This window comes from Andrena cerasifolii, chromosome 4 (assembly GCF_050908995.1).
Source record: "Andrena cerasifolii isolate SP2316 chromosome 4, iyAndCera1_principal, whole genome shotgun sequence".
NCBI lineage: Eukaryota > Metazoa > Arthropoda > Insecta > Hymenoptera > Andrenidae > Andrena > Andrena cerasifolii.
The window spans coordinates 15,998,074-16,017,767 of record NC_135121.1 but is presented as its reverse complement, the minus strand read 5'-3'; the positions used below and the strand labels follow the sequence as shown (position 1 = coordinate 16,017,767).

General features: G+C 42.9%; 1 protein-coding gene across 1 annotated transcript in view; it reads left to right on the top strand.

The window, feature by feature from the left end:
* Positions 1-8,675, top strand: part of LOC143368353 (uncharacterized) — a 72,592-nt gene extending 63,917 nt beyond the window's left edge. The window contains exons 7-12 of the mRNA XM_076810992.1: positions 63-214; positions 312-456; positions 1,306-1,599; positions 2,749-3,138; positions 3,760-4,077; positions 7,375-8,675. Coding sequence (XP_076667107.1) covers positions 63-214; positions 312-456; positions 1,306-1,599; positions 2,749-3,138; positions 3,760-4,077; positions 7,375-7,916 — 1,841 coding nt within the window. The 3' untranslated portion in view covers positions 7,917-8,675. The remainder of the gene's footprint in view (positions 1-62; positions 215-311; positions 457-1,305; positions 1,600-2,748; positions 3,139-3,759; positions 4,078-7,374) is intronic.
* The last annotated feature ends 11,019 nt before the right edge of the window (positions 8,676-19,694 follow it).

The following is a 19,694-nucleotide window of genomic DNA, read 5'->3' as shown; positions in this document are numbered from 1 at the left end:
AAATACTCAGCACAGTATCCCGTCACTTTGCCATCGATCTTATCATTTCCTACAAATTTCAGTGAAACCGTTGATAGTGAACATTACGAACAAGGAGGCACACCTGTCGGCGTTAGGAACGTACGGGATCGAATGCGCCAGTTCCGGTTCGAGGCCGAAGGCTGTGATCACCTGGTGGAAGGGGAACCACCAGGTTAAACACATGGCCAAAAATGTGAGTAAAACATTTTTGGATCTACTTTAATTTCAGCCTTGGTCCACGTGGCCGCGGCTACATCCACGCGCGAGCTTAGATTCTGAGTTTTTCGTAGTTTGCAGATAGTCCGAACGTTACGAGAAGTGTGCTGAGTTACGTCCCAACTATGGAGGACGATGGAAAGTTCCTAACTTGTCGAGCTGAGAACCCTGTGGTACACGACAGCGCGTTAGAAGATATCTGGCGACTGCTGGTTCATTGTGAGTGACGTTTTGCTTGAATTCAATTTTGTTTCAATCAATCGTCCGAATTTAATGAAATTAATTGCGCTTTGTTTCGGTAAATTCCGTTTCCCCAGTCAGATATTGCTTTAGATAAGAAGGTTCGGTCCGTTCAGTGTAGCCGTCTTGGCGTTTTATTTTCGGTACAATTTAGTAATCTGCCTTGCTTAAGATAATTAGGAGATTGGTTCTGCGAATGACATTGTTTAAAGAAAGTATTCAATATTTTTGGAGTTCAATAATTATGAAATTGTCTTGATTCGAACTGGGTTAAGTACTTATATACTTAATTAACCCCATTGCTGTCAGTAATAGATCTTCATTATCGTTTACTCTCTTATGTAAATCTGCAAGCATGTATCGTCTCTATTTCTCAGACAGAGAGGCAATCTGAAGTGGTCAGAAGAATATGGCTACGTCGATCATTCAATTATGTTCCTATTTGTTCAACCTAATTGTGGGTCCATCCTCTTAAATAATTTAGAATCCTTTCTGGATCAGTTCTTTCCTTTCATTGCAATGGCTGAAAGCGAAAACTAACGAAGCTTGAAAACAAAATTTTGCAACTTCCGCTTCTCTAATTTTCATTCCAACGCTTCGATTCGTCTTTCTATTCAGTGGATAGCACATTAATCTTGGTCTCCCTAAGCTGGATGCGTTACTCGTCGAAGCGTACAATAATATCCCCGAACTAACGTAATTTTCAAAGCATCTTTGCATTCGATTCATTTTTTTTTCGGGGCAGAAAAACGCTATTTACTTGCAATATTCGTCCTAAAGAGGATTTATTGTGCCCGCACGTTTATTCGTCGCGCTTACCCTTCTCAGATGCGCCAATAGTGACAATCAAGCTTGGTTCGAGTCTAAAGGCGAACGACATAAACGAGGGCGACGACGTCTATTTCGAATGCGACGTTCAGGCGAATCCGAAGGTATACAAGCTGAAATGGTTCAAAGACGGCAAGGAATTGCATCAGAACGCGACAGCTGGAATTTTTCTTCCCGGCGGACAATCTCTGGTCTTGCAAAGCGTGACTAGAAATTCCGCCGGTGAATACTCTTGCATGGCAGCCAACGTCGAAGGGAAATCCACCAGCAGGCCGGTTACTCTCGAGATAATGTGTGAGTGTAAAGTCCTATAAATTCTCCTTCACTATTGAGAGACAGGTTGAACACCTGGAAATATTTAGTGGATAAAATATTCAACGCCAACGCGTATATATCTGCCTCTTAGAATGATAAATTAAAATTCTATTATTTCGTGTCCAGAAAGGACACGTTTCAAAGTGGATCAAAGGATTATATATGTCTCGTAAAATTATTTGGAGACAGTATTAATTTCTATCGTGAATGTTGCTAAAGTAATAAACGAGGTTTATTATTTTTATAATAACTCAAAGGAACAGAGAATCTTGTCCACGTGGAATCTGTATAGGTTTCATTACTGCTCTGTTTCAGCGCAGTTTTTGAGAATGCTGTGGTAGGTTTTACATAAATGTTTCGCAATTATTTATAAAAGGTATTATAGCTTTACGACTCGGAGGCAGTTTTCTGGTAGAATTTTGTTATGGAGAGGCAAAGGATAGGGCAAGGAGATTCATTTGTAGTATAAAAGGTAGCTTTTTTCCATATATGAAAATCTTCCTACAATGATTCAGAAATTACTTCACAAATAGTATCGAGTTATTCATCATTTTATGTAAAACTCTAAGTGAAATTATACACCCCTTACATGTCCCTGGTGATTCCGAGGGCCTCCCTATAAATGCCGTTTAAATATAATCCAAAACGTATAGCTTTAGTGTTCCAATACAAATGTTTTGTACGCGCACTAAGTAAATGCTTCACAAAAGCTATGGGTTTTCTTATCAGGTGCAATCCCTTACAATATCCATTTAGAGTACGAAAAAAGGACCCACAATGAAACTCGTTCGCAATTACAAAAACCTCCTAAACACTTCAAATAGTGTTCCACAAAACTCCTCACGATTTGCGCATAAAGTCCCAATTAAACCGGCGAATCTCCACGATCAGTTCCAGTGGCGCACCCAGAGGGGGTGCCCGGCGCCCTCAAAGAAGTGGCTTTGCAAAAAGAAAAGAAAACTGGATTTTATTCTTTAACTAAATTTTTATTCGCACTAAATGAAATTGCGTTAAAGAAATTTTCCTTAAAATTATTTTTACCCGTCCACTCGGCTTCCCCCAAGATTAAATCCTGCGTGGACCACTGATCAGTTCCCTGTTCGAGTTTGTACCCTGTCGCGTTTCCAGACGCGCCGATTTGCAAGGACGGCTCTTCCACCCAAGTGGTCGGCGCCCTGAAGCACGAGACGATCTCGCTGGTCTGCGGGGTGCAGTCGAAGCCGCCGCCCACGACTTTCCACTGGACCTTCAACAATTCTGGGGAGCTGATGAGCGTGCCCGCCAATCGATTCACGCAGGTCAAGCCGCTCAGCCTGATCACGAGCCACTGGCACAGGTCCAGGCTGAATTACACGCCGGAGAACGACATGGACTACGGCACGGTTGCCTGCTGGGCCAAGAACCAGATAGGGGTGCAAAAGACTGCCTGCCTTTTCCAGATCATCGTCGCTGGAAAGCCGTACCCCCTACATAACTGCACGTCCCTCCAGTCGACGGGACCCTACGCGTATCGAATGGGTAAGCGACACCCGAGCCTTACACCTTCAGCCTCCCCCAGGGCGACCTAAATAGCGCTAACTAGAGCGTTACTCCGGCCCATCATCGACCATGACGGCTTACGGTCGACAGCCTTGTTGTGTTCAACAGCTTGTTTCCTGCTGTGACCCTCGGAAAGTGGTGGTGGCTGGTCGTGCGTGTAAAAGGTCGTGAAATTAGGCGGGCTTTGGGGGGTCGTTTGAAGCACGCTTCTGGGGGAGGTGGGGTTCCGAGGGTTCTGGGGGTATCTGGTTAAAGGAAAGTGATATCGGAGGCGAGGGTTCTGATGTTTGGGGGGTTCGATCTTGTTTGGGGTCTGCTCACCGCGATGATGCGTTAAATGTCAGTGGGATATGTTTAATCGGTTCGTTCGATTTATTTTCATTCAAGATGTGACTGGGGCTTTATCAAGCGACGGTGGTGTGGCACTTTCATAAACGCGGGGAGTTTACCGCAGGAGAGTGATTAGCGCGTTCGCTGTCGATGGCCGTTTTGGAAACCGATCGCCATTGAGCATACTGACTTTGTTATAGCTTTATTTAGTACCGTGTCGCGTAGAGACCCACGCCCTCCACAACCTTGCTATTTCTATGTGTGGACCAGGTCACGATGACTTTAAAGTCACCGACTCAAGAGACGCTGACTGGTTGATCGTGAAATGCTCCGAGGGATTTGATGGCGGCTTGCCCTTGACTAATTACGAGCTGGAGGTCTACAGCGAGGAGAGCGTTTATCACGTCAATACCATCTACCTGAACCACACAGAGAGATCGAGCTGGTCGGGTCCAGTTTTCGAGGTGCCTGGTTTGGAGCCAGGACGTAACTACAGGCTCCATCTGTACGCTGTCAACGCTAAAGGACGAAGCGATCCTGTCGTTCTTGAACCAGTCACGCTCAAAGCAGTCGCCATGTACACCACCGGTGAGTTCTTTAAAACGTGTTTCCTTTGGCGCGGCGAATAAATGGAAGGACGCGGAACCACTTCAAAGCACGAGTCTTCCTCGCCGGACACTGGAATCCCTATGCCGCTGTCGAGGACGTTTGTGTTCGTTCCAGTAGTTTTTATTTAGGCAATATTTACAGATAATTTTGCACAGTGACTCGGGAACTTGCTTGGGAATTTTAGTGCTTCGATTCTCTTATTAGACTTAGGGAATCTAGATGAGCGAGCAGAAACAAAATTGCACCTTCGACGATTTATTATCCTGGGTTTCTATTAACAAACCTGTGATCCACTATGGGTCGTACGAAGTTAATTAACTGTCACCTGTGTTCCCTTGTGATAAGTCGTTGCTACGTCGTTACTTTCGAGCAACGTGGCTCTTCATACCTAGTATCAGTTTGCAAGAGCGTGCTCAGTTTCAAGGTACATAGTCTCGTTGACTGCAGTTTACAATTTACTCTTTCAAAATCATTATCGCAGACTCATTTCTAAAGAAAAATTGAATTCTCGACGATTTTTGGTATACGTAAAAAATGGTAACCGCTTTGAGATGAATATAAACGGATACGAGAGGGCTGCCTCTCTCAGACCAAGAGGAAATGATCTCGAAATCGGAAGACCGATGGCGCGAACGCTGAGGACAGGCAACGTAAACGTTAAATGACGGTAGCTTTACCAGAAGAACGTCTTTGTGGCGTCCCTTACGCGTCTTAATTGGTCCGTGTTGCATCACGGGCTGAACGACTCGCGGCATCATCTTGCTATCATCTTCCCCCTGCGTTCAGTGGCTCAATTATACGCTTATCCGTGCTAACTTCAAGATCTCATTCACCGTGCAGCCACCTCCCTCGTGATACGCCCCTACGTATCCTCTTTTCCGCGAGCCCTGAATTAAAATCCCATAAAGAGCGAGTCTCTTTCCTCGCTGCTGTCTCATTCGAGGCGCATTTATCGCCTTTAATTTCCATCCTCATGGTTTATTCATGCCGGCCAGCGGACGATTCCACTGTGTGTGAAAACGTTTGCGCGCCAGTGTCTCTCCCGGTGGCTGTGCGCCCTTACGTGGGTGTGTGTCGAAGCACGTCCGCGACGCGGGCTCATCTCGAGCCTGGACTGTATGCGTTCGACCAGCACCCACGCCGCCACTGTGCCCTGGACCACCTCCAACCTTGCCCCGATGCTAAGGCTTTCAGCTTTGCAGGTTTAATAAAGAAGGAACCGATTTCTACGCGATTTAATGCTTAACGAACATATCACAGTTGGAATTCGGACGGTGGTTCCGGGAAGTTTAAATCTAGCAGTTAAGCAAGTTTGCAGTCCAACTGTACTTTTCACTGTTACAACAGCTCCGGAAATTTAATAAAGGAAGGACCAATTTCTGGCTGAAATCGATGTTTCACGAAAGTTACGAATATGAATTCGATGAGGGTTTAATAAAACCTATACCGCGTTCATTCAGCAAATATATATATTTATTCACATATTCTCGATAATGTTGCCCTTTCATAATATTCTCAAGCCCTTTTCATAAACACCCTGTGGACGGAAATTTCGTTTTAAATGCGCATAAATGATCTCGCGACAAAGCTGCGCCCTTCCTTCCATCCTTAATTTCATTCTAAGTTGAACCGGAGTATTAGGAAGCATTTACCCTGATTACAAATTACCTGTAAACGTTACTTGCACCTAAATCAAATTATCCCCTGTATATGCTTGCCACGGGACAGATACGTACGTACACGTCTGCGCCTTGTATAGGCAGAGGGGAGGCATGTAGACGCGGAACGTTCGCCTGCTAACGAACCAAGGCGTTTTCTGAATGCCAAAGAGCCCGGCTATCGTCGTCAGCGGTCCGGCTCTACCCTTTCCTTCTTAATCTTTGCCTGCGGGAAGTTCTTTACGTTCCCTCCGTGATCCAATAAATAGAGGGAAGGAGGGAATCTCGTTTACCGGACACGTCTGAAACGCTTCCCCGAGAGCGGACGATGTTGTCGTTGTTGTCGATTCGAATTCTCCGGCTTGACGAAGACGGGGACTTTGGCTCGCCGTTCCGCCGAGAATGGAATTGCAGGAGACGCGCCAGTTCTCGGCTAGAAATTAACCCCGAATTGGTGACGCCGTATCTCGCCGGGGGAACTTCTGTAATCATGAGGATTCTTACCTCCCTCGATCAGCCGTTTAATCGGCGACGCTTCCGTGGTCGTTGAAAATTCTAATCGCGTCTTACTTGTCCTTTAGTTGATAAAGCCACGCCGTTGGAGAGAACTGTCATTTCGCCGACGATTCTAATTTACCGGAGATTGACTAATTGATACAATTGTGATTCTCTTTGCATTTCGGTAGACGCGTGAATACCGAGTCAGTTTCAATTCTTCTTTCTTGCAATGACAAATGTGCTGAAGGTGGATACAAGCAATTTCTCAAGAATAATGCCTGCCTTTTATTTTCACTGATACCTACACGACTTTGCAAATTGTTATACTTCAGAAGAATGTATTAGGATTTTATTTATATTTTATAATGTATCAGGAATGTATTAAAATATCAAAAAAAAACGTCGGTCAACGAATTTCAGAGAATTTTATAAACTTTTATTCAAAAAAGAAATTATGTAAATCGGTTGATACGTTGTGGAGATATTCATGGCACCGTCTTTAAAGACGTGGTTTCGAGAAAAACGCATTCAAAGTTTTACAAGTTAACCCTACTATAAAATCGAATTTGTTCAACTCACATGTAATCATCGATACCAGGGCCATACAGAGAATTCTTTTTCGTCCAAATTGTTTTCTATTTTTTATGACATTTTACCAAAAACCGAACAAAAATTAAAAATTCGATAGTTTAAAGTATCGTCTGCGGGCACTATTATCTGTGCGCCGTGCAGTATAAGACGGTATAACTTTTGTAGATATTCAAATTTCTCAAAATCGCTTTAGAATAATATTCTAGACACATGAATGTTTCAAAAAATACAAAAAAAAGAAGAAAATTCATTTTTTTTCAACCCAGAAAAGTACTGTGCCCCCTTAAACACTGAACTCGTAGAAGGACCAGCTACTTCGTACTCTGCTTCCTACAATAAAATCTTTTCGATCCCCCACAATAGACTCAGCTCACCTCCCCCGAGCTCCAATGTTCCACAACCGCCTTAAAATCACCTTATCCCCGATTTAATCCCTCCACGGCTCCCCTGCAACTTGTTCACACGTGTCCCTTCCGAGACCCGCCCAACGATCGTCCTTACGCGAGTCACGTGTTCCTCTGTCCCGCAGATCGCGGAACTTCCGACGACGGCACGGACTACAGCCTCTTCGTGGCCTGTTTCGCCGGAGGGATAACGGCCGTGTGCATCCTGATCGTCGGGATAACTTTGACCTTATACCGTCGCAGCCACCCGATGCAATCGTTGAAGGCGCACACCGAGGTCGTGCAGTACGGGAGCAAGGAGAGCAGGGTGGCGATTGCGCCGCTGGCCAAGGAGCCCAGAAACGAGGCGAAGGGGCAGGCGACGGCAGACATGCCGGACGACGATCCCGACGTGATACCAAACAAGGTGGACAAAAGGCCTGACATCTTCGAGCCGAATTACGTGGCCGCGCGTGCCGAGGGCGCGGCCGACCTCGGCCAGCCAGAGGATCTCGGTTACCCGTCGCCCTCGTCCGTGCTGCACACCAAGGACTCCTGGATCTACCCGAACGGGTACGCGGAGAAGTCGGAGAAAAGTCTGAACCCTATGCGACCGAGCACGCTTCCTGTCCATCGTACCCACGATATTTACACGAGAAGTTCGCGCGTCCAAGAGAGTTGTATATAGATGGTGCTGGTCAGCCGTGGCGTTAAGGCGTCACGACGGACGCGCTGCTCGAACCGGCGAGTCACGCTTCGCTTCCTTCTGTTCCACGATTGGCTGTGAAACTTTCCTCAAATTTATCAGCCGCTGCCCGGTGGTCGGATAACTGTGACTTGGACGCTTGTCCGTTGGAACAGCTCGAACAAGGACAAAGGTACGGGCGAGGGAAAGGAGAACGTTTGACGGGATGGATGCTGCAGGGGTTGAGGGAGCTTGGAGGGGTACAGGAGTAAGTTTCGAAGCGGGATAGAAGGTGGCCCCTTTTTACAATCTTGCGAGGAGGTACGAGAGAATCATGCCAAAAGCGTCGAACACCATTGGGGACGTTTGTAAATAGACAATAAGTATCCTTAAGATTCCCTCCTGAACTGTCGAAGTCTTGCTCTTATTTTTCACCTAGGCTAAGTGAACGTAAGTAGATAAGTAAAAATTGGGGAGGAGCAGGCGAGGGGGGGTCCTCCTTTCGCTGCGGCGGATAACTCGATTTGCGGCGTTTGTACATAGACAATAAATTCTCCTTCCTTGAATGTCCTTATGCCCCGCCGTGAGCTTTCCGTGCTCGATCTCAGTCACCGTGGTTTTATGTTTGAAACTGTTCTGAGGATATTCGATGTACCGCGAGAATGAACGCGTCACCGTGCTTCGTGGTCAACCAATTCGTCGAAACCTTTTAATGAATATGTAAACGTTTGTATATATGGATAATAAACCTCGTTGTTTCGTAACTTGGAACGGAAGTAATTGTTCTTTGACAACGAACCTCTTGGATGCCGGGTCGGTAACGCACAGGTAGGTGGAAATTTTCTAATTAAGTATTAACAGTTCGGGTAGTTGACATTGTCGGAAAAAAATGAATTAGCTAATCAGTGCCATTTTTTCTTTGGTAAATCGCGTCTCTTAAGTTTATGTAAAGTAAAGAATGACAGCTCAAAAGTAATGTTTAAGGGGTCATGCTCAGTCAGGAGGCCGAAAAAAGGGTGGTCTTTGGAAATTTTTTACTCAAAAGCTATAAAACATTTCTCAAAAAATCTTTTTTCCTTTTAAGGATTGCATCTAGTGCTGTGCATCCTAATTTTTTTATTTAAAAATAATTACCAATAACTAAGTTATTATCCATCACTCGAAGGCTTTCTAAAATAAGGCTTCTGCGGTGATCACTGCTGCTCGAAAGTCGAGCATCTAAAATAAAAAATTCAAAAGAATTTACTTATCATATTATATTATCTAGTATTAAAAATCAAAATTATCAGAATGATTAAAAAATTTAGCTAATTTCGATAGTTCAACTTTGGACGCCCGCCATTTAGTTAATTTTTCATCAATCTAATTAATTTCAGTCCCTGCCATAGCGACAGTCATACGGATTAGAAATCTATTTCTTTTTTTTTGTTTCAGACATACGGTTTCTCTGAAATCGATCACGTCGAGGCGTCTTTTATTTTACAGCGCATATTGCAGCCACTTATTTTGTCGCAATCAAGCATTCAAAAAATACGAAGAAAATAATTGTGTATCCTCGAAGCACGTATTAATAAATTGAAAAAACTTCAGGCTAGTAAACATATTATTTTTTAGACAAAAAAAAGTTCCAGGCAGCGGTACTTTACGAGGGCGTCACAGTGGAACGACACCTTAAGAACATTTTTATTCAAAGGTGGAATCCCTATACCCAGTCAACGTGTAGAAGAGTTCATAAAAGCTGACACAAATTCTGTTTTAGCGTAGTTCAACTTATTTTCGACCATGTTTGTTGTGTGTCGCCGAGAAATCCCTGAAACTCAATCCATTTTCCAGCCCTATCCCACGATTCCGATGGAAGCGCGCTAAACACGATTTCACGCGGACCTGAAATCCGCTTTCCCCTCGACAAGGATCTGTTTCTCTTCCATTAACTCCATGACATTTGGGGTATCGTTGACTGATTCCGAATGCATCGCGCGCGATCTTCTGAATCGACAGATATTATCGGTAAGCCGCTTATCCCTCTCCGCGAATCTGGAGATCTCTCCGGGTACCTCGTTCAACAACAAGCCGTGCAGGACGTGTGTATACATCGGATTCGCAGCCCCCGTGCACAGGCTTTCGGTCTACACGCGTTTGCAACGCTGACCCAGAAGGCGATGGGCGATAAATCATATCCTCGGGACGACGTTCGGCCAGGGAATCTCGTTTCACACCCATGGGGAAATAAACAGCCGGTAATTCATCCTCTCTAAGGGTACGCGAGAGACTGTCGTGCGATCTTCTTGCGTCATTGGAAGCGAGACGCCATGGAAATTTTACTATTAATTACCCCTGGACTGTGTAAAGTACAGAGACATGGTGTATTCTGAAGAATTTCATTAAATTCTTTGGGCGATGTCAAGCTACTTAGGATTAAGTTCTAAGGATTCCCGTGGTTCGTGGTAAGATGAAGCTGTTAGTTTCGATTTCAATTTTAGCGTCGTGTTATGTCTATTTTTCGATGCTAGGATTTCGCGTGCTATATGAGAAATCGAAAACTTTTCTTTCCATTCTATTGCCATTCTATTTTCAGTGAGAATTGGAATGCTTACCAAAGAAGATGCCAGGGAGTCCATTATAAACAGAGTTCGACAATAGAGGACAACTGAGTTCTGCAGTATCGTCGTATATTTATCGATCGAATTATTAGCTCTTTACCTTCCGCTCCTTTCTTCCTAATTTAAAGCACACCTGCCGTTTCTGCAGGCCCTCCAAGCACGCCAGGCTCGACAGCTGACAGAGATGGATCCTCTGACAACGTTCTAGGACGAGAGTTTCGGGGTAAACAAGCCTGTGTACATCTCAAAGAGGGCCTCTCTTGAGTGGATGCAGGTCAATGGCGTTGTGGATACCAGGGATAATCTGACGCCGCTTATACATGGATCGCCACTCAGTGCGCGGACAAAAAGTAATTTTAGAGCGTGTTTGAAGTACCTGCTCCGCGAAGGTGTGCACGGTGAACGTCTGTGCGTGAGAGTTCTACAGGTACGCGAAGGACAAAGGGGGAAAATGGCATGGAAATAATGGATCGTCACCTCTTATCGTGGCTTCAAAGGGAAGTTGTTGTTTTAAGTATGTTCTTTTTGGTATGAGTAGGTGTACCAAGCAATAGTAACGTTTGGAGGAGTTAAGAGGCGAGCTATCCTGCACTGGATAAACTGGCAAATCTCGAGTTTAAAGAATTCTTTAACATTGGAGCTCCCACTGCATCTTGGTGCACCTGTATTTTCCTGTTTTATACAACTGAATGACACACTAAGAATATTAAAATCAGATGCTATTGAATCTGCAAATCAGTTTTTAGCACGTTCCCAATTTTTAAGATTTTTCAAGTACCTATTCGAAATCATTTTTGCCATTGGAAACGCAATTTTGCATTTGGATTTTTCACGCACATACATCTATATTTTGTTTTACACGGTAAGTTAGATTCTATTGCAGTAAGTATTGCTATGTAAGCATAAGTTGAGAGGTAGGGTGAAAATTAAATTACTTCTTGCAGAAAGATTGATAATCTCGAATTATTTAAAGCTTCTGGTTTCAGGATTTTGTCAGAGCCCGAACAATAGTCAATAATTATTCTATCCAGCCTAGTCAATATTCGAGCCGAACTGTTTTCAATTCAGATTGCTGCGATGCTTTCGTTACGAATTCAGTGAGCTTTGTAATTAAATAGTCTGTTGATGATTCGAGAATGGTGGAAGGGACTGTGCAAGCAGGGCTGGTGTTCATAATTAATTTTTCACAAAAGTAAATTTAATTTTCGCATATAGCCGTCGTAAAGCGCAGAAAATAAACGATGTCTCGGGGAAAATTCTGCTTTTCAATCCCTTATTTTTTCGCTTTCAAAGAAAATATGTAGTTTTCGCGAATTCTTTCTCGCAGTTTTTCACTAGATTTACTCAATTATTTGAAAACGAATTGCTCGTTCGGAATTTTTCATCATTTAATATAAATCTGAGAGATATTGTTTAACTTCATTATAGTCAAATTATCTTCATTTAGAAATTAAAACTCCCCCATGTGAGAAAATGAATATAACAGTAATGTAGGGTTGACATCACACAAGAGCAATTTTTAATAAATATATGACTTTTGGAATATGTACGTTGACATTTAGCCTAGTGTTACTTAGTAAATTCTGGCCTGGGCAGCATTTGAATAAAACACCTTAAAAATGATTATTCAAATGATATACTATTCTATTTCAGCAAAAGATATTTGAACAAGCACATGATTTTTCTCTGAATTATTTCTTTGTTCAGTTACTGATCAACCAACTTTTTATTTTATTTTATATTTCAATAAGCATCTCCTGAAACAATCTCGCAAATAATTCCTGATGCGGCAGCCTTTAAACGAAACGCTTGAAACCACGATAGTCCCGAGGGTGAACGCTTATATAAGACCATCCATAACTTTATATATAACACTCGTAAAAAATAAAAAAATCATTTTGAATTGATTGATTTGGTTCGGCACAAAATAGAGTTCCTTCTTCCAAATAATTTTTAAAATAGAACAAAGCCATTGGAATAATTCATTATTTCAAGTACGACCTCCTATTTTGTATTTAAAATACATTTTGCCCACGTCTAACTCCACCCAAGGTAGATGCGGAACGGAAAGGAAATCGTTGTCCATAACAACGCGAATATCCTGCAGATCAGAAACCATTCACCCCCGAAATATCTGGTGATTTCTATGAGCAACCAGTAAGCTATTTCCTCGAGGCTTATCGCTAACTCGCGACAGTATTTTCATCGTGAACCCGAGCGCTGATATACCGCCCCAGCTCTTTCGTGCTCGTTCCGAAATTTATGACGGACGCTCTAACATTTCGGTGCCTCGTAAATTTTACTTCCTGGGCGCTGAACGCGGGACGTGTGTTTTCCTTTCGAAGGAACGAATTCTACGATTAGTTGGGAGAACTCCGTAACTCTCTGGAACTTCCCAACTCTTTCCACGGTAATAATTATTTCCCTCCCCTCGTATAAAATCGTTCGTCCGAGCCAGCGCCGAAGGCCCTCTGCCGCCCCTAAATCAAGGCTGCGAGCCAGCTAACTCGTATAATGAACGGGGGAAAAAAATATTCCCGCACCGAAACCCGAAATAATTCGCGCCCGTTGATTTGGAAATTTAATAACGACGGAAGGGGATAGGAAACGCGACAAAGGATGAGCGCTGCTCATAGTCGCTTTATCTCCGTTTCCATTCCGCCGTCTTTTTCTCGTCACAGGATGCGCCCCGCGGATCGTACGCATCGTCCATCGCGGCAGAAGACTAATATCCGAATTAAAAATTTAATTATAAACCCCCGCGAAACGATTCGTTTCTGCCACGCGCTGGTCGCCGCGCTGGGAACGTCGGAATGATGACGGTAATTAGGCTGTAGCCGGCATGGTTATTGGTTTTGTAGCAAACCACGTTGAGTTTGGTGTGAATTAGTACTATTTTGTTATTTCAACTGCTAACTGGGCCATTTCTGCAGCAGAAATGTATTTTCCGAGTTTCAAAGTGACAAAAGAGGAAATAATTCTTTTTGATAAATGATCACAGCAGGGTGGCTAGTGCGACGGGATATTATCGGGTGTTTTCAAAGGGTGGTTCGAAAGTTTGCGTTGAACTGAATCGTTGTAGTGTTCGAGTTTTAAAATCCTATAATATCTGTCAATTCGAAGTCTAATCTAAGGTAACTTTGGTACTTCGATACTTTATGCTGTTGAATGTTTCCATTACTTTAAGGGGGGAGCCTGGTGTAACTAAATGAAAATCGAGGCATTTTTCGGGAATTTTTTTTAAAGAAAGTATTTGATAGATCTTTCTGAAACTTTCAGGATATTGTATTAACAGGTTAAGGTATATAACAAAAAAAAATTTATTAAAAAAGAGCGGCAAATAACAAAGTTATGCCCAGTCCGTTGGCGACGCAATTATTGCACTGCGGGCAACGTAGCGTCTTTTGGTTTCATCTGAAACCAAAAATCGAACAATTTTCTTTTAGTTTATGAGTGTACGCACAGAATGAAGAAATTTGAAACTTAAAAGATGCAAAATGAACAAATGGCGGCCTCTTGAATAAAAAGTTCACTGTTTCCAACGAAATTTTGCCTTAAATGTCTAAAAAAAAGTTATTTATTTAAACAATATCATTATACTAATAACTTAGTACTATGAAGAAAATGTTCACAAATATCCGTGCACAAGGCCAAGTCGATTGGTTGAATATTTTTTGAGTTACAATGCCCGCAAAGTATAAAACTGTCGTTTCGAGAAAAACGCATTTAAAGTTTTGTGGTAGCCTGGCACTCCGTAGCAAAATCGGCTATATCCGCTTTAATTTTTCGAATTTCGTTTTGCTGCTTTGGGAGCATATTATCGTGATGTTTAACTATTGATTTATGCAAAAAAAAAATCGATTTCCTCGATCCGCTACACCAGGCTCCCCCCTTAAGGGTACTAAGTTTTTACAGAAAGGCTTATTTTACAACTGTTCTGCGTCACAACCGTTTTCTTAATTCGATACCTATACGAACTCAATGTGACAACCACCAAGTCGATACATCGAAATTACCACCCCCCCCCCCAATAATAAACACACCAGCCCCCCTTCTCCGTTAAATCCTAAAGTCCTCCAGTTGAAAAGTCATTTAACAGCCCGTGTTTTAATCCTTCTGAATAGTCCCCTGAATGTTTGTTTAACTAGAGGATCCGCAGCGTCCGATTGGAGGGGAAAAGGGTCTATTAACCGTGGTCCGCGTCCGTGACCATGAAACGGAAGTAACCTCGACAAAAGCCCCGAGGGAATTCTGCATCCGCGTAACGTTCCGCCCCCGAAACTGCGAATATCGGGGATATTGTTCCCGGCACGATGCACGGATTTTTACGAGCCGTTTTTACAGCGGAGTGCAGCGTTCGTTACTGCACAGAGCGGTATGAAAAGTTTTATAAACAAAGTTGGTCTTCGTTCCTGCGAAACACCTAAAGCAGGTCAACCGTGTATCTCCCCCACATTTTTTCGTGGCAGGAAAAAATGTATCAACTGAAAGTCGTCCTGGTGAAATACGAAACGCTATTTAGCGGCAATTTTTCCGTCTCGAGGAAGGGCGGTCTTTGTTCTCTAAACGTGGTACTATATTCTGCGTTTGCGCTGCTTCAGAAACTGCCTGATGAACGTACATAGGAATCCATGAATACGAATGAGAAGGTAAATACAGTTTTTAGCTTCTGAATTTTACTCACTCTCAGGGACTGCTGATAGCGTAGAGTTCACACGGACAGTTCAAGCGGTGGGTACGACTATTTATTAAAATTAATCGACGAGAGAAATCCAGCCAATCTGATGAGAGAAGCGTTCGCTGGAAATCATCTTGCGCGATAAAACGCATCTGTACCTTCTCTGCGCGTCAATTAAGGGGAGAAGCCCGCGTAAACAGCTTATTTTTGTATCAATTTTTAGGAATACTTTGCAACGATACCAATGCGCTAATCCTTTCGTAACTTTAAGGGTACTTTATTTAACATCATAACAAGTAAACAAATTTTTATAACAGTAAAATTATAATAAATAGAAAAGAAATAACAGAATAGCGCACACTTGTCATGACCACATCTTCAATTCACTTGAACCTTCCACTATTTCCATCCACCGTTACTCTGTTGGTATACGGGGTGTACACCCCGCACCTTCGATCTCACTTCATATTCAGAAATCTCTCTCCGCGTGCCCCCTCTCCAAGCACCCATCGATCCTCATCAAAATTTCAAACGGCGCCGCTCCCGTCCCGTCACGGTTGTAAATTCCTTCCGCCGCGCGGTTGCGTTACGCCTGAAGGAGATTTATCTCTTCATTGACACGAATCCCTGGACCGTGTTCACAAGAATTTGTATCGACCCGCGGATGAAGGGGTTGCCACGGGGGAGCACGTCGACGCGGGAAAAAGTAAGGGCGTCCGGGGTTGAAAGCCCCGCGGGGCTCGGCAGTCGCGGCGGAGCTCTCGAAATCGGGAATATCGAGATATCGCGCGCGCCACCGTGAACTTTTACGACAACGTGAAGCCACCCACCCCCCTTGGGTACACGTACAGCAATTTGCCAAGAAAATTTCTCCGCACCGCTGTAGCTGCTCGAAAGCGACTAATTGCACCCTGCGAATCGACATTTTCTGCGCTTAGCCGCTCTGAAAAGCGGCTGCGCGTCCTTCGTCGAAGGCTGGAGCCGCGGGTTTACGAAATTAGGTGCGCTATTTTTCTGGGTGAATGCGCCGACGACGAAGTTCCGCGGGTCAAAAGGAGCTAATGCCTGAAGAAGGCCGCCGTTAGCGGTGCTTTCTGCTCGTATATCCGGGGAAAATGGGCCGAGCTTTTAACCGAGAAAATAGTTGCCAGAGAACGGTAAACTGATGCCTCCCTCCCCGTGATGGACGGTTTATTCTGATCAATTTGGGTAAGTGGCGCAACAGGGGGTGGAGGGAGATACGTGACAAGTGGGTTATCGATAGGCATAGAGTCTTGTCCGAGTTTTAGTGGATGTTGTTGGTAACGGCTGCTGACAGGAATCGGAATAGTGTAATTTTTAATATTCCTTGGACACTTTTGCTGTTTTTAGGTGAACGGTCCTGGTTTATAGTTTGTATCGTGGGATTGGAGCAGACCAATTTTTTATTTACTCCGCTTCTGCTCCGCTCCAACATTTAACTCCAACAATTAACCCTCCGTGGTCACACCTGCTTATAATCACAAATTGGTCACATGGGGTTCACTGCACCCCAGTGTCATTTTTTAAGTTACCATTTTCTTATTCCTGAATCGATTAACTTTTCAGTGACAATTGTACAACGTATATTCGTAATATTCTCTTTTAAATACAAAGAAGTGCAAAGCACGTATATTCCCACTTTTCCTCGTAATAATTTCCTTGATTCCACTGATGTCTCAACACAGGATGGCCAGCATCGTTCGCCTCTAAAATTCTATTCTTAACGTCAGAACCAGAAGCCTCTGAAACTTTTAATCCTCTGAACTTGGCCAGGCATCTCCCATTTTCGACGAGCAACAGAAAATCTTTCCGTCGTCTCGTCCCAGCTACCTCTGTATCATGGAGGTCTATTAAATATCCATTCATTTACATAGCAATGCATAATAATCACGGCGACTCCAAAGTGCGATAGACTGGCAGGCTTGGTTCTGCTGGCTGCACTCTGTATCCATTGCTTTATATGAACCATTGCAGTTCAAAGGATTGCGTTTCGGTCCATTGCACGTTTTCCTTGATGACTCCATTAACAAGTAGTCACTTTTCGAACGTAACAAACGTTTTCGCGCTCCAAACGGCTGTATTGCGCACAGAGGACCTAGATTATATGAAATGTTACAGGTAGGTGGTCCTGTTAGTTTGAGTAATTGGAGATTTTCGTGAATTCGATATTTTCGCCGTGATATTATTTAGTGCATATTTCGCTAAATGCTTTGACACGAAACAGAGTGGAATTAAATCAATTTAAACTTAGTAGTGCAGGAGCCGGAAAAAGAGAGCCGCCACGGCGCCGGGAATCGAACCGGAGCCGTCTCGCGTGCTTGAAATATATTGTAAGTCAGAAATGGTGGAGGAGGTATCAAAACTAGAAACTGCGAGAACACCATGATCTTTTTTCGGACACGCCTTTAACGTTACTATTGAATGCATCCTGCATGCATTTCATATATATTTTACAGGACCGTAATCTCCGTGCTCGAGACTTCGGCTGCATATAGTATGCGAATGCTCGTAGGAAAAATTGTATCTCCTTAGCTTCCACTAAGATGCAACCTCACGTCGACGAATTGGAACGTTTACGTGACTACGATTTTAATACTTTGTACATGATGTACGATAAACATTCCCTGCCATATGCATCATGCCCGAATAAATTCTGCCTTTGCAATTCTGGATTTGTTAAATCTTTTCAATTGTCATACAGCTTCCATGCATTTTAATGGTATATTTTCCCTCCGTATCCAAATAGCTACGTATTTCTTATTTCCTTGGTATTTCTGATAATTCTGTCTTTCACTTTCTGATTTATGAGATTTGCGAAGAAATATTCACACTGGATTTGTAAATATATGTGTATAATAATACATCAGTTTCATTTTGTTCAATTTTTAGTTACTAATTCTTGTAAGTTTTACAGTTTCTGAGTGTCTCTTACGAGGGAACATCGGTAATTCCAAAATTTCAGATTTTCACGATCCTTTGCTGGTCTCTACAAGTGTGTCTAAGAAATGTTTAATTTTTCTAGTTTTTTCAAAAGGGTCTGCCGTCTCATTTTCGTTATGGTCCGAATCAATCGAAGCGTCCCCAGTAAACAAACGGACCCTTATGAAACTACTGCGGTCGATAAAAAGAACTTGTACAGAGGTGACATCGCCAGATACTCTGTGTAGACGAACTTTTGACGCATAGTTGCCACATCTTTTGTTCCCTCTGTCTCTGTCGCGCTGTTTCCACAGAGTTCTCTCTTTTTACCGAGAAGTCTTGAAGAAATACGGCACGAGAGCTGCGACTAGCGTTAGAACCTCGCTGAACGCAGCAATAATGAAAGATAAAGAGGTCCGGAAGTGTAGGAAGGAAAAATGGAAAGATACTGAACCTGATACAATTTGAACTATAATTATTAACGATATCACGCCCCACGATTTTATTTAAAGTGAATTATTTAAAGTGAAAAACACCATCGAAATTCTAGTAAAAGAAAAGAATTATTTTATAGGTTTTAGTGCATTTTAATTTAGTTTTTAATGCATTTTTAATAAAATCGTTTAACATAATTTTTTATATATTTTTTTTATGATAATGATAAGAAAAATAGTATCCTTTGAAAAAAAGTTACATAGTATCCCCCTGGTTTCCCCTCTTCGTGTCGCCCTATGCTCTTCTTCTACGTCATTCCTTTGTATCGTGAACTGAGTTGCGAACGAGTAAACAGTACGCCATTTGGATATCCACACAAGAACATCAAATTCCACGGAGTTCACAAATTAATGTTTCACGAGATATGTTCTGACGGAGGGCAATTATAATTTTCGTACAAAAGTATGCGCCGCAAGAGCACCCCTAGCCGGAGCAGAAATAAGCGTTCAAGGATAAAAAGAGGCACAAGTAACCAACATCCCCTGTAAAATAGACAAACCTCCCTCTTATTAAGCTTCAGCATTCAAACTATCGCGTAAACTTCTATAAATAACGAAACGATATCGATATTTACAAGATTAACTATACCGATACTATTATTGGACAAGCTGGACGAGCATAAATTTCTAAACGTTCACAGATTAGCGTCCTATGTCTGTAAAGGTTAACTGACATTATTGAATCTAATTGCATTTTGCATATTGCATCGCTCGACAATTTTCGATACTCAAACGCAGATAGCGTACGAAAATAATACAAATTACACGAAGGGAATAAATGTAATGATTCCTATTCGATTTTTTTTTTTTAAAAGAGTTTTGTGTCACCTTTGCATTACAGTGACAGTCATTAAGATGGAAGTGAGACTATTTACAAGGTATAAAAATTTGATTTCGATATGTAAATCACACGATACCAGGCGGGGACGAGCGAAGGGCAGACGAAGAAGGTGAAAGGGGTTAGAAAATCACTGTAAATGGAGGCAGAAGGTTGTAGGTGCCGGTGGAAGGGTGCCAGGGCGAAGTGGTCTCGTACTTTACGAAATGAAATACACCCGCGCCTATAAAA